Source organism: Aethalodelphis obliquidens, unplaced genomic scaffold (genome assembly GCF_003676395.1).
Source record: "Aethalodelphis obliquidens isolate GAN/ISIS:26980383/991018 unplaced genomic scaffold, ASM367639v1 scaffold4, whole genome shotgun sequence".
Taxonomy (NCBI): Eukaryota; Metazoa; Chordata; class Mammalia; order Artiodactyla; family Delphinidae; genus Aethalodelphis; species Aethalodelphis obliquidens.
In genome coordinates this window covers 58,846,850-58,861,512 of record NW_020837948.1, presented here as the reverse complement: position 1 = coordinate 58,861,512, position 14,663 = coordinate 58,846,850, and the positions used below count along the sequence as shown (strand labels likewise).

The 14,663-nt window shown below is 44.0% G+C and overlaps 1 protein-coding gene across 3 annotated transcripts in view; it reads left to right on the top strand.

The window, feature by feature from the left end:
• Positions 1-601: 601 nt before the first annotated feature.
• HEXB (hexosaminidase subunit beta) overlaps positions 602-14,663 on the top strand; it is a 42,570-nt gene continuing 28,508 nt past the window's right edge. For 2 of the 3 annotated variants that reach the window (XM_027100834.1, XM_027100833.1), the window contains exons 1-3: positions 602-936; positions 4,560-4,705; positions 9,571-9,636. In XM_027100834.1, the coding sequence (XP_026956635.1) occupies positions 686-936; positions 4,560-4,705; positions 9,571-9,636 (463 nt within the window). In that variant the 5' untranslated portion in view covers positions 602-685. The remainder of the gene's footprint in view (positions 937-4,559; positions 4,706-9,570; positions 9,637-14,663) is intronic. The other variant, XM_027100831.1, reaches the window with a different exon arrangement.

Sequence of the window (14,663 nt, the reverse complement as noted above, 5' to 3'; positions counted from 1 at the left end):
CACATTCTCTCACGGAATATCTTCGGCCTAACTTTTTTTTTTTTAAAATATTTATTTATTTGGCTGCACCAGGTCTTAAGTTGCGGCGTGCGCGATCTTAGCTGCCCGGTGTGCGATCTAGTTCCCCTACCAGAGGTATAACCGGGCCCCCTGCATTGGGAGCAGGGAGTCTTAACCACTGGACCACCAGGGAAGTCCCTATCTTCTGCCTAACTTTTAACCTCCCATCTGTTCAAAACTCTGTCCTGAGGGGTTCTGATGGGAGGCTTTAATAATTAAAGCTTTATTGCAGTTATAGAAAAGTCCAGACTGAGGGGCAAATAAGCACCCGGTTATCTGGTGTTAGGGGTGGGGGAAGTTAGGTGTTCGTGGCGTGCGTTGTGCAGTTTCTCTAAGTCCAGAGGCCGGGAGGAGACCGCGAGCGCTGCAGGCACGAAGCCAGCGTCCCGCTCAGCGCCTGGAAGAGTCCGGGGTTGGGCTGGGCCGGGAGGGCAGCTGGGGCGGGGCGGGGCGGGGCGGTGGTCGCTCTGGAGGCGGAGCCGGGGCGGAACACACAGTCAGCTGACTCTGACTCACGCGCGCGCGCGCGGCGCTCCCTGCTTCCCCGCCGGGGAAGAGAAGTCCGGTACCGGGGCAGCAGCTCGGGCATACCTGGCCGAACGCGGAAGAGAGCAGCTGAGCAGCCATGGAACATCGCGGGCTGGGGTGGCCGAGGCTCCCCAGGCTGCTGGAGCTGCTGGCGGCGCTGGCGGTGCAGGCAGTGCGCGCCTCCGCCGTCGCCGCTGCCTCGCCGGACCTGAGTCTTTGGCCCATGCCTCTCTCCGTGCAGACCACCCCGCGCGTGCTGCACCTCTCTCCCGACAACTTCTTCTTCGGCCACAGCTCCACTTCCAAGGCCGGCCCCTCCTGCTCACTGCTGCAGGAAGCGTTTCGGCGGTGAGTGCTCCCGACGGGCGGCCGGGCGGGAAGGGGACCCGGAGACCCCGGTACGGGGAGAGACAGACTACCCTGGGACGCAGTGCAGGCGCGGGGTGGGGGGGGCGAGAGGAGGAACACCTGAGCGCTTCTTACAACCTGCACAGCCATCCAGCCGCGCTGGCGCTCTAATCTCCATTCGACAGGGGAGGAAACAGTCTCCGAGTCGGCCAGTGACCCCACCAGTCACAGGTCTAGAAGATGGCAGAGCCGGCTCGAACCAACACGAACTGAAACCCAAGCTCTTCCCCTTCCCCTCCTGTCTCCTGAGGAGCTTCCTGGGTGCTCTGGAACCCTGCTTTGAGTGCGGGATACTGAGTGGACGGAGTACGTTGCTCAGGGTCAGTGGACGTGTTCGTCTCGGAGAGGAGAACGGGGTAGACGAAGAGGAGGGAGGGAAGCGGCAGTTTATTTGAAGGGAGTTCTGAGAGGAAGACGAGTGCTTAAAGCTTGGGGACCAGGGGTTCCCCAAAGTTGCTTGTCATTTATAGGCCATCTCCCCCCCTCCCCAAATCTGGCTACAATTCAGATGGCAGAAAGTCCGTAGGTTGGAGCACCGCCCAAACCTCCCCTTCCCTTCCCAAATCTCTATTCCATGCAAAATGCTGGATATTTTCACCTAACTACTTTGATATGGTCGCTGCGCTGCAGTATCTGCTTCTCCTTTTGTTTCCCAGAAACACTTATGTGCTTAACTCTCCCAGCATCTTGTTTAGATCTTTATCATCTCACATTTCCACAGCCCTCATGTCTGTAAACCTGTTGGCCACAGGGTGAATTGTGTAGTGAGGAGGGAGCCCACGGTGCTAGCTTTTGGGTTTTTTTTTGCCTTTTTAAATTGATGTAAAGTTGATTTACAGTGTAGTGTCACAACGCTAGCTTTGCTAACTACACCATGTACAAGACAGATTGCACTTGGGGAGATGTTTCAGTAAGGCTCACTCTGCGACCGGTGTGGGCAGGACTGTCCTGAAGGTGTTCAGTGCCCCGAAGGATTGTAATTTGGTGCCGACAGTACTACCCCTTTTCTCCCTCAGATTTTGGCCGCCTCTGTTCCTAGAGGTCATTATAGTTTAATTGTGCCTGCAGGACACCAAGCAGCTGGTGGAAAGATGCAAAACTAGTTTAATAACACCTGCTGGCCCCAGGTAGGCCTGGAGCTTAGGCTTAGGTGGAAGAGGCTCAAGAAGCTGATGGCAGGGAGGGAGGGAGACGCAACAGGGAAGACATATGGGAACATATGTTTATGTATGACTGATTCACTTTGTTATAAAGCAGAGACTGGCACACTATTGTAAAGCAGTTATACCCCAATAAAGATGTTAAAAAAAAAAAAAAAAAAAAAGAAGCTGATGGCAGAGATGTTTTCTTCTCCTTCGGTTGTGTACAATTAAAGGGAGATTGTTACCCTCAGTTTAGATGCATACTCCAATGAGCCTTTGATGTTGAATCTGCTAACAGGTCAGAATGGCTAGAACCTGGATGAAGAAGTAAAATCAGGGTGGTTGGTTGCCTTGGGGTATTGAGAAGGAAAAAGTACCCGCAGGCCATCTAATGGAAGATCATGACTAGGAAATCTTTCAAGAACAAACACACCATATTTGCTTCGGGACTCAGTTCATAAAATTGGATTTTCCTTCTGTGCCATCGTGCTAGTAAAGTAAGGACTCGGTAATAAGCTGAAGTGATAGGAGTATGGCAAGAAAGCGTGGAAGACTTAAGTTAACCACGGTTAGATAACCAGAACTTGAATCAGCTGTGAGACGGTTTAAAAACAAATCTTGGCATCTCAAGGCAGTGCAGGTACTTATCTGAGGATTGCCTAACTAATTCATGCCATGTGTGTGAAGCAGCTATTAATTATACCCTGCATTGTTAGGAAGCAGGTTATAAAACATTAGGCCTGTATGGGGATATATGTATACGTGTAGCTGATTCACTTTGTTATAAAGCAGAAACTAACACACCATTGTAAAGCAATTATACCCCAATAAAGATGTTAAAAAAAAAAAAAACATTAGCCCTAATGGCTAAGACTTGAAAGCATTCAGGTGAGCATTCTAGGAACTCAGGAGGGACAGTATCTCCTTCAGGGTAAAAGCATGATGGGGTTGTTCCAGAAGCTCTAGGCCGTGGGGGACACACAAGTTTGTTCAGATTCTCTGGCTCCTGAAGAGCCCACTTTCTATCTCAAACCCTGCTTTGAAACACTATGCATTTTGCAGGCAGAGTTCTGTCTGTTTGGTACGTGGCTGCTTCCTCAGCTTCTAGAACAAGATCTATCACATGCTAGTTACTCTTTTTTTTTTTTTAGTTACTCATTTTTTTAAATGAACAAATAGCTTTGCTCCCTCAGTTCCTGAAAAGCTAAATTAACCCACAGACCTTGCACACCGCTGCGCCAGAACCCTTTGAGCTTTCTGTTAGAGTTTTAATACGCAGAGCCAAGATTTTCCTTATGTGGGACAAGCCAGCACCTAACTCGAATCTCAAAGCCGCTGGCAGCTGTAATTTCCCTTAAAAATTGTTTTTAAAAATTGTGGTAAAATATACATAAGATCACTGTCTTAACCATTTCTAAGTATACAGTTTAGTGATCTTGATTTCCTTTTCAATCTGTCAAGGTTTTCCTACGAAAAAGGTCCTCAGCACCTTCATCTGTTCCACTGTCTCACTGGTTAACTTCCATACACTCACTTCCAAGTTCATCAGAACTCTCCCAGCTCTCCTTACGTCCCTGGAAAAACACAAGATGGTCTTACATATAAGTAGCATATACAACCTTCTGGCTTATCAGTCTATTAAATATCATAGGCTTTGAGGCCTGTGTGATCTTGTATCTTCTAGCACCTTCAAATGTTTATTTAATATCCTCCTTCTCTGCTATTCGGGTACCAGCAGAAGGTAAATTTTCAAGGCCCTAGTGAGAATTCTGTGGTGTTTGTGTATTAGCTAGGATACTTTTGTTGGAAGGTAACAGGAACCCTGACTCAGTCTGGCTTGAGCAAAAAGAAAACCTATTATCTCATGCATTATGGAAATATGAAAGCAGGCAGGATTTCAGGGCTAGTTGGCTAAGTGGCTCAACAGTATGATTAGGAAATCCCTATTCTTTCCACCTCTGCTCTGCCATCTTTGGTGTGGCTGCAGCTGGTCTAGGTATCACGTACAGAGAAAGTTTTCTTGTGGCTCACTTAGGAGAGGAAGCATCCTCCCCCCGTCCTCCCACCCCTGCCCCATCACTGGTCAGAATTGACTTGCACACCCAGGATTATTAGTTTGGTTATTGGTCCTTAATGGGGACTTCATAGGAGTCGCTTGGGATTGTGGCAGGGGGACTTTTAAAATCTTTGTGCCTGGATCGTGCTCTCGGAGATTCTGATTCTGAAGGTCTGGACATCAGTAGTTGTTTGCAAAAGGCCCTCCATGTGATTCTAATGTGCAGCTTGGGGTGAGAGCCTCTAGTTGGACTGATATGGGGTAGCAGGGGTTTGCGGAGTCAACGACAGTGTCTGCTACCACATGGGTATTTAAAACTTGGCTACAGTGCTTTAAAATTTTGTTTGAATTTCTCTCTCTCACAGATATTATGACTATATTTTTGGTTTCTACAAGCGGCATCATGGCTCTGCTGATCTTCGTGTTGGAGTGGAGTTGCAGCAACTTCAAGTCTCAGTTGTCCTGGACCCAGAGTGTGACACTTTCCCCAAGATCTCTTCGGATGAGTCCTGTGAGTACCTATGTCATGTGAATGTATTGTAAACAAAGCTGCTTGTCACAGGCTCGAGTGCTAGAAGCTGGCTCCATGCCATGAACTATTGTGAGCTCTTGACCAGTGAGTTTATAATTCCTATTTTTAAAATTACCATGAGGGGACTTCCCTGGCGGTCCAGTGGTTAAGACTCTGTGCCTCCACTGCAGGGGGCACAGGTTCGATCCCTGGTCGGCGAACTAAGATCCCACATGCCGTGAGGTGTGGCGCAAAAAAAAAGAAAATTACCATTAAAGTCTGATGGCAAAACGAATACATAATTGTTGTAGGAAATCTTTAAGTACAGTAAGTGAAGAGGAGGAAATAAATTACTCATAACCCCAGCACTCAGAGTTAACCACTGTTATTTCAGATTTTTTTTTGCAGTGATACATTGAAATATTTTACATAGATATAAATAGAAGCATATGATAAACAATGGCATGAAAAAGGGGGTAGTTCTGTACCTGTGGTTTTTCTGTTTTGCGTAACAATCCATTACAAACATGTATTTCACTAAATATTTTTCTATGACAGCATTTTTAGCCTCTGAATAATGTTCTACCAACTGTACGGATGTGTCAAAACTTACCTGGCTTATCCCTGATTTTTGGGCATCTAGGTAGTTCACTTTGAAGACAAGTCTGTGCTGATCGGCATGCTCTCTTTTTTTTTTTTTTTTTTTTTTTTTGGCTGTGCTGCACGGCATGCGGGATCTTAGTTCCCCGACCAGGAGCCGAACCTCTGCCCCCTGTAGTGGGAGCATGGAGTCTTGACCACTGGACTGCCGGGGAAGTCCTGGCATGATCTCTATTTATAATTTAACTTGACACAAAGATAATGCAGAACTGGGAGGGGTGAAGCGTTGCATTTTCTTTTATATTTATGTTGTATTATATATGTTTCATCTTCATTTATATTGATTGACAATGTAATCAACATTTAGCTACATGATTCTTCTTGTTTGCCTAAAACATTATTCTCTAAGGCTTTTCCTAAATTGTTCTAGAAGGAATAAACAAATGGGCAGCCCTTTTCCATAGTATGTACTGACTGGGAATAATGTGGAATTGTATCAAGGAATCAAAGAGCAATCAATGGGTGATATAAGATTAGTGCAGAAAGAGCAGACTGGTGAGTCAGGTGTAAAAATAGAAAGGAAAATGCATATCTTAGAGAAAAGAGTGACTCCTTTGTTCTCAGACTGCCTCACAGACAGTTAAGTACATCTCTTCATCCTTTCAACAGAGATGAGATTTCTTAATACATCTCTGAAAAATAACTTAATTTCTCTTCAATTCTGTAGCTGTTCTTAGAAGAGAAACAGGATGATTTGCCAACATCAGCCATGGGATTTTACTTGACAGTCAGCACTCAGACACTTTATTAATTAGGTTTTGCAATCTGAATTGAGAAATGGTCATTAAATTACCAAGGAATCTTTGCTGACAGGCAATACAATGACATATTGTAAATTCCAAAAAATGGAACATATCGAGGCTGGGGAGTTATAGCCTATCTTCCATTCAGCTTTTCAAACCCTCTTTTTTCTGAAAGGGAAGCTTCTGGAGACAAGCTGCCTGTGAAATTTTCTGGTTAAAGGATCAACTAGTTTCAAACTAGTTGATGATGATGATAAAAGTAACACACACAAATGGAAATAACAAGATATCAACCGTTGTCCAAGAGTATGAGGAAATCTTGGAGAAAGTGACAAGTGTTACAGCATCATCAATTAAAATAAAAATATGCATACCCTCAGAACCAGAAATAGACTAATTTCTACCGTAGAGAAATAATTACATACATCAAGAATGTTCCATGCAGTTTGCCTGCAATGATGAAGATCTATAAGCAAAACTAAATGTTCATCACTAGAAGAATGGCTAAATATATCTTGTCAGTTGACACTAGAGAATACTGTACAACAATTAAGAATAAAGAAGTGGAGTTATAAAGAACAGATGTGGAGAACTTGCGAAGATAAATTGCTGAGTTGGACAAAGAAATTTATATAATGTGTACAGGAGGATACCATTTATATACCAACATACAAAAGAAGGCACACATAAAGCAGTACTGTATTTTCTTGTTACATGTATGTGTATGAAAATGCCTAAGAAAAGGCCTGATATTTCCTCTGAGGAAAATAGGGGGAGTTGAGTGGTCATCTCAAAGGGTATTTTAGCCTTATCTGTAACATTTTATTATTATTATTTTTTGCGGTACGTGGGCCTCTCACTGTTGTGGCCTCTCCTGTTGCAGAGCACAGGCTCCGGACGCACAGGCTCAGCGGCCATGGCTCACGGGCCCAGCCGCTCCATGGCATGTGGGATCTTCCCGGACCGGGGCACGAACCCGTGTCCCCTGCATCGGCAGGTGGACTCTCAACCACTGCGCCACCAGGGAAGCCCACATTTTATTATTTTAAAAAGAGGAACCCATTACTGTTATTTGTATGTACCCCCTTCAAAACCACAGTGTGGTGCAAAAAGTACAGAAAGGGATAACTGAAAAAAAAAGATGTCTCCTATCCCCTGTCAGGGAGGTAATCACTGTTAACACTAAGAATTTGGCTTTGAAATAAAAATTGAAATTCTATAGCTTATTTGTCCATATATTTAGAAACCAAAATCTCCTTCTAACTGCTCTATATCTGCGGTTTTTGCGTTGAGTTGAATCAGAATCCTTTTAAATATCAGCCCGTCCTCAGCTATTGGAAAATAATTGGCATGAGGTACATGCCACATGTTAATGTTTTTAGATAACTCTTTAGGCTGACTAATTCCAGGCTATCTCAAAACTGTAATGTGGCAAAAACTGGCTTTTAAACAGTGACCGGTGGAATGGTAAGCTCTATCTAGGTAGCTAACTAAGAATTGGGTATAGAGGGGGAGAATCGTGGTTAGATTGTGGTCATAATAGCTATAGCATTCTTAGCCTGGCCTTTAGCTAACTCATGACTCTGTTCTTCTGATGGCAAAGGCTACCTTGTCAGAAGACTGTTACCTGATTACTGGCTGTTGATAGAACGGTTTTCCCTACCTGTAGCCAATTATCGTGGGGCAGCCTGGGGTGGTCAGGGTGGTGGAGGAGGAGGATGCAGCCCAAATACGCTATTAAATCATTAACCTGCAGCCCTTGAATGTCTCTACCGTGGCAAAGTCTGCATCTGTCACACCCCTTTAGCTTTCGATCTCTCTGTGCTTTCTGGTGCTTTCCTTTATCTGTGGATGATTCCATCCCAAACCTCTCCAAAGACTAAGATGACTATTGGGGTAACCTCAGGCAGAGTATGATTTCAAGGATTGAGAGATTAGTGCCCCCTTTGCCCAGAAGCAGCTAACTGGAGCCCCGTTTTAGATGGATGTGAACTTTTTATTGAGTGGGACAAAGCTGAATTAAGCTATAGTGAGTTAAGAAGTGAGTCTTGGGGCTTCCCTGGTGGCGCAGTGGTTAAGAATCCGCCTGCCAATGCAGGGGATGCCGGTTTGAACCCTGGTCCAGGAAGATACCACATGCCTCAGAGCAACTAAGCCTGTGCGTCACAACTACTGAGCCTGTGCTTTAGAGCCCGCGAACCACAACTACTGAGCCTGCATGCCACAACTACTGAAGCCCGCGCGCCTAGAGCCCGTGCTCCACAACAAGAGAAGCCACCACAATGAGAAGCCCGTGTACCACAGCAGAAGAGTAGCCCCCCACTCCCCGCAACTAGAGAAAGTCTGCACGCAGCAACGAAGACCCAAAGCAGCCAAAAATAAATAAATTAAAAAAATAAATATTTGAAAAAAAAAGAATTGAGTCTTAAGGAAGATTTAGGATAATGTTGGGGGAAGGTAGGTACAGGGCAAGTAGGGGAGCACAGGGAGGGAAGGGACAGAGTAGAGAAGACTCTCTGGGCTTAGAGGGAATGGAAGATTGAGTGATACTGGAGGCTTCACCAAGGAATTATGGGCACTGAGGAGTTTGCACTTTTGACTTAAATTCTTAGCTTAAGTAGGACCCTACTCTGTAGTGGGGTAGTTGGAGAGAATAACTCTCCTGCAGGGGAAAATGAGGAATCATAGAGGTGACACCCAAGTTCCTGACTTGAGCAAATCAGCTGGTCGGAGTGTGGTGCGCGATGAGCCCAGAGCCCGACAGGTGAAAGAGGGAAGAGTGCAGGGTGGGGCATGTGGAGTTAAAGGAACCTATAGGACTTCTAAGTGAGGATGTACAGGAGGCAGCTGGAGAAACAGGTCTGGAGCTCAGGAGAAAAGAATGATCCAGAAATACCAATTATATGTTTAGGGAAATGTGTGTTATTGAGGGATTAAAAACAAACATTTTTTTCTTCCAGTTTTGAGATATAATCGACAGCACTGTTTAAGGTGTACAGCGTCATGATTTGACTTATATCATGAAATGATTATCACAGTAAATTTAGTGAGCATCCGTCACCTCATATAGATACAAAGTTAAAGAAAGAAAAAAATTGTTTTCCTTGTGATGAGAACTCTTAGGATTTACTTTCTTAACAGCTGTCATATACTGCATCCAGCCCTGTTTACTGTATTCATCGTGTTGTGCATTACAGCCCTAGTACTTATTTATCTTATAACGGAGTTTGTACCTTTTGACCGCCTTCATCCAATTCCCTCTCCCACTACCACCCGCCTCTGGTAACCACAAACCTGATCTCTTTTTCTATGAGTTTGTTTGCTTTTGAAGTATAATTGACTTACAACACCATGTTAGCTCCTGTTACACAACATGGTGATTTGACATTTCGAAATGATCACCATGATAAGTCTAGTTACCATCTGTCACCATACAAGAAACATTTTTTTTTTCCAATACAGATACTTTACTTGTGAAAGGACCAGTGGCCTCGCTCACTGCCAACAGAGTTTGGGGCGTATTACGAGGTAAGTTCTATGTCATTGTTATTTTCTAGTAAGGAAATGTTTTCAGTTGCCACTTTGGGAAATGAAGCACAGCAAAACTTTGCTTCCTTGGGCTCTTTATAGAATGATTTGTTGGGTATTTCCAAAACAATGCCATTAAATATATACCAGTTAAAGCATGGGAGAAAGATCATTTGACTTTTTAAAAATGCTTGAAGGTTATTACATTCATAATGCTGTAAGTCATTGATGTTCTTGGGACTATAATTTTTTTTTTTTTTTTTTTTTGCGGTACACGGGCCTCTCACCGCTGTGGCCTCTCCCGTTGAGGAGCACAGGCTCCAGAAGCGCAGGCTCAGCGGCCATGGCTCACGGGCCCAGCCGCTCCGCTGCATGTGGGATCTTCCCGGACCAGGGCACGAACCCGCGTCCCCTGCATCGGCAGGCGGACTCTCAACCACTGCGCCACCAGGGAAGCCCTATAATTTTTTTTTTTTAATTTATTTATTTTATTCATTTATTTTTGGCTGTGTTGGGTCTTCGTTGCTGCACGTGGGCTTTCTCTAGTTGCGGTGAGTGGGGACTATTCATTGCAGTACGTGGGCTTCTCATTGTGGTGGCTTCTCTTGTTGCAGAGCACGGGCTCTAGGTGTGCGGGCTTCAGTGGTTGTGGCACACAGGCTCAGTAGTTGTGGCTCGTGGGCTCTAGAGTGCAGGCTCTGTAGTTGTGGCGCACGGGCTTAGTTGCTCCACGGCATGTGGGATCTTCCCGGACCAGGGCTGGTAGGCGGATTCTTAACCACTGTGCCACCAGGGAAGCCCCAGGACTATAATGTTTATAGAGTTATAAACGGCTCTGACCTGCTCTGATTAAGGAATTTTGTTTTATCATCACTTCTTGCTGCCTTCAGTAGCAAGCATGTCCCTTCTGCATTTGTTTATACATTCAAACAAAAATATACTCACGTATTTTTTTCTGAACCAACCTATTAGTGCAGAAGCATGAAAACAAAGAGAATAATCATTTTCCCAGTAAAACATGTCCAACTGTCCATGTGGTGGTGATGTTTTCAGCTTGATGTGGTAAGATGCTAGTGATATAGATGCAGCATAAATGCATGTGCCATCGCATGTGAGAGTCCTTCAGCTCAACTCGGTTCTTCTCCACTGTCTCCTCATGGGAGTTGTACTTGATCTCATCACCAGCTTTCATCTGAATGCACTGGGGAATGGGACGATTCTGCTTCTGTTTCTTGGCCAGGAATCATTTGATCCTAGGAGTGTTGTGAGAAGACAAGGTCAGGAACAGAGTCAACCATACACACCATGATGGCTGAGAAAAGAAGAGAACCCTTCCCCCATTTTAAATTCCTGTGGATTTAGAAATATAACAAAGTTTGCAGGAATAGCATGAAAAGATAAAAATATACTCTAGAGTGATTGGAGGTAGTGGGCAGAGAGGAACCTTAAAAGCTTTTCCTGTGACTTTCAGTCTGAACTTCGAAGTTTGGGCATGGGACGTTCATTTTTGCTGTTCAAAAGCTGCTATTACCTCTTCTTTCAAGTAGATAAGATTTTGTTGTACTGGCTTCCAAATTAGTATAGTTTTGAGAAAGGAGAGTAATTTTCTTTAATGTGAGCAAACCAACCAAAGTTATTAAAAATAAAGAAGGCTTTGGATTTGACTCAGGTGAGTGTTATCTAGAATAAAATGATCAATGTTACTGCTATGTGTTTTTTTTTTTTTTTTTTTGCGTTACGCGGGCCTCTCACTGCTGCGGCCTCTCCCGCTGCGGAGCACAGGCTCCAGACGCGCAGGCCCAGTAGCCATGGCTCACGGGCCCAGCCGCTCCGCGGCACGTGGGATCTTTCCGGACCGGGGCACGAACCCGCATCCCCTGCATCGGCAGGCGGACTCTCAACCACTGCGCCACCAGGGAAGCCCACTGCTATGTGTTTTGTAGTCATAATAATAATGGTATGATTATAATCATTGTTACTGCTATATGTATTATAGTCATAATAATCGTATGATTATGATCTTATTTCAAAATATGACATGAAAATAGCTATAGATGTTTACCGCAAATGTAACTACAAACACTGTCATGTAGATCATCTATATATAATGTTATGTGATTTTAAGCTTCTGTCGGTCTGATGTGCCCGTCTTGTCTGGGGCCTGTTAGGGAAAACGGCTTTATTGATGTTTGCCCTGATCCACATCAAAATAATAGAACTTTTGAGAGCATTTTGTGAATCTAGTCCAGGAAAGCCTTATTTTCTGCTTACTGTCAGACTTCGAAAGTAACAAACGTGCTCTAAATGATAATTGAGTGTATTGCCACTTAACAGAAAATTCCAAAGTTATTCCTCCTGGTATGGGCCTGTATTGGGGGTGGGAGGGAGGCGTAGCAAAAATGACTTTGAACTTTTTATTCTTTCCTATTTCCTATTTTTTTTGAGGTATAATTGACATAACATATTAATTTCAGGTATACAGCACAATGATTTGATATTTGTATATAATGCAAAATTATCACCACAGTAAGTTCGCATCGTCACCACACATATTTAGAAAAATACTGTTTTTCTTACGATGAGAACTTCTAAGATTTTACTCTTTTTAGCAACTTGCAAATAGGCAACACAGTATTTATTAACTATAGTCACCATGCCGTACCTTACATCCCTAGGATTTATTTATAAACGAAAGATTGTACCTTTTGACCCCCATCACCCATTTTGCCTACCCCCTATCCCCGTCTCTAGTAACCACAAAGCTATTCTTTATATTTATGAGCTTGGTTTTTGTTTGTTTGTTTAAGATTCCACATCTAAGTGAGATCATTCAGTGTTTGTCTTTCTCTGGCTTATTTCATTTAGCATAATGCCCTCAAGTTCCATCCATGTTGCCCCAAGTAGCAGGATTTCCTTCTTTCTATGGCTGAATAATATTCCGTTGTATATATATATATATATATACACCACATCTTTATCCATACATCCATTGATGGACAGGTTGTTTCCATATCTCGGCTATGGTAATGCGGCAATGAACATAGAGGTACATATATTTGGGGGGTTAGAGTTTTGTTTTCTTTGGATAAATACCCAGAAGTAGAATTGCTGGATCATGTGGTAGTTCTAGTTTTATTTTTTTGAGGAACCTCCATACTGTTTTCTGTAGTGGCTGCACCAATTTACATTCCCGTGAACAGTGCATGAGGGATCCTTTTACTCCACGTCCTCAGCAACCCTTGTTATTTCTTGTGTTTTTGAGAACAGTCATTCTAGCAGGTGTGAGGTGATATGTTACTGTGGTTTTTTGTTTTTTTGTTTTTTGTTTTTTTTTTTGCGGTACGCGGGCCTCTCACTGTCGCGGCCCCTCCCGTTGCGGAGCACAGGCTCCGGATGCGCAGGCTCAGCAGCCATGGCTCATGGGCCCAGCCGCTCCGCGGCATGTGGGATCTTCCCGGACTGGGGCACGAACCCGTGTCCCCTGCATCGGCAGGCGGACTCTGAACCACTGCGCCACCAGGGAAGCCCTACTGTGGCTTTGATTTGCATTTCCCTGATGGTTAGTGATGTGGAACACCTTTTCATATATCTGTTGGCTATTTGTAGGTCTTCCTTGAAAAAATATCTGTTCACATCTTCTACCCATTTTTTAATTGGATTGTTTGTTTTGCTATTGAGTTGTATGAGTTCTTTATATATGAACCCCTTAACAGATATATGATTTGCAAGTATCTTCATCCTTTGGTAGATTGCCTTTTCATTTTTCTTGGAGGGGGGAGATAAAGGGCTGTCATTCATTCATTCATTCTGCACTGGGTCTTAGTTGCAGCATGTGGGATCCTCTTTTTGGCATGCGGGATCCTTAGTTGCAGCATGCAAACTCTTAGTTGCAGCATGCATGTGGGATCTAGTGCCCCGACCAGAGATCAAACCTGGGCCCCCTGCATTGGGAGCGTGGAGTGTTACCCACTGGACTACCAGGGAAGTCCCAGATTGCCTTTTCATTTTGTTGATGATTTCCTTTGCTGTGCAGAAGCTTTTTACTTTGGTGTAGTCCCACTTGTTTATTTTTGCTTTTGTTTCCTTTTGGTGTCACATCCAAAAAATTAAATCTTTTTTTTTTTTTTTTTTTGCGGTCCGCGGGCCTCTCATTGTTGTGGCCTCTCCCGTTGCGGAGCACAGGCTCTGGTCGCGCAGGCTCAGCGGCCATGGCTCACGGGTCCAGCCGCTCCATGGCATGTGGGATCTTCCCGGACCGGGGCACAAACCCGTGTCCCCTGCATCGGCAGGCGGACTCTCAACCACTGCACCACCAGGGAAGCCCAAATCTTTTTTAAATGTTTGGTAGAATTCACCAGTGAAGCCTTCTGGTCCTAGACTTTTGTTTGTTGGGAGATTTTTGGTTACTGATACAATCTCCTAGTAATTGGTTTGCCCAGATTTTCTGTTTCTTCATAATTCAGTCTTGGTAAGTTTTCTCTCTCTCAGAATATATTCATTTCTTCTAAGCTGTCAGATTTGTTGGCATATAGTTTGTCGTAGTAGTCTCCTGTGATCTTTCGTATTTCTGTGGTATGTTGTCACATCTTCTCTTTCATTTGACTTTGAACTACAGGCAAACCTTGGAGATATTGTGGGTTTGGTTCCAGACCACTGCAGTAAAGTGTCTATCTCAATAAAGGGAGTCACACAAATTTTTTGGTTTCCCAGTGGATATCAAGGTTATGTTTACACTATACTGTAGTCTTTTAAGTGTGCAATAGTATTATGTGTAAAAAAAAAACAAGGTACATACCTTAATTTAAAAATACTTTATTGCTAAAAAATATTGATCATCATCTGACAATGCAGAGTTGCCACAAACCTTTGATTTGTAAAAAATGCAGTATCTGTGAAGTGCAGTAAAATGAGGTATCCCTGTATTCTTTTTTTTTTTAATTTATGTATATATTTTTAAATTTATGGCTGCATCGGATCTTAGTTGTGGCACGCGGGATCTTCGTTGCGGCATGCGGGATCTTTCGTTG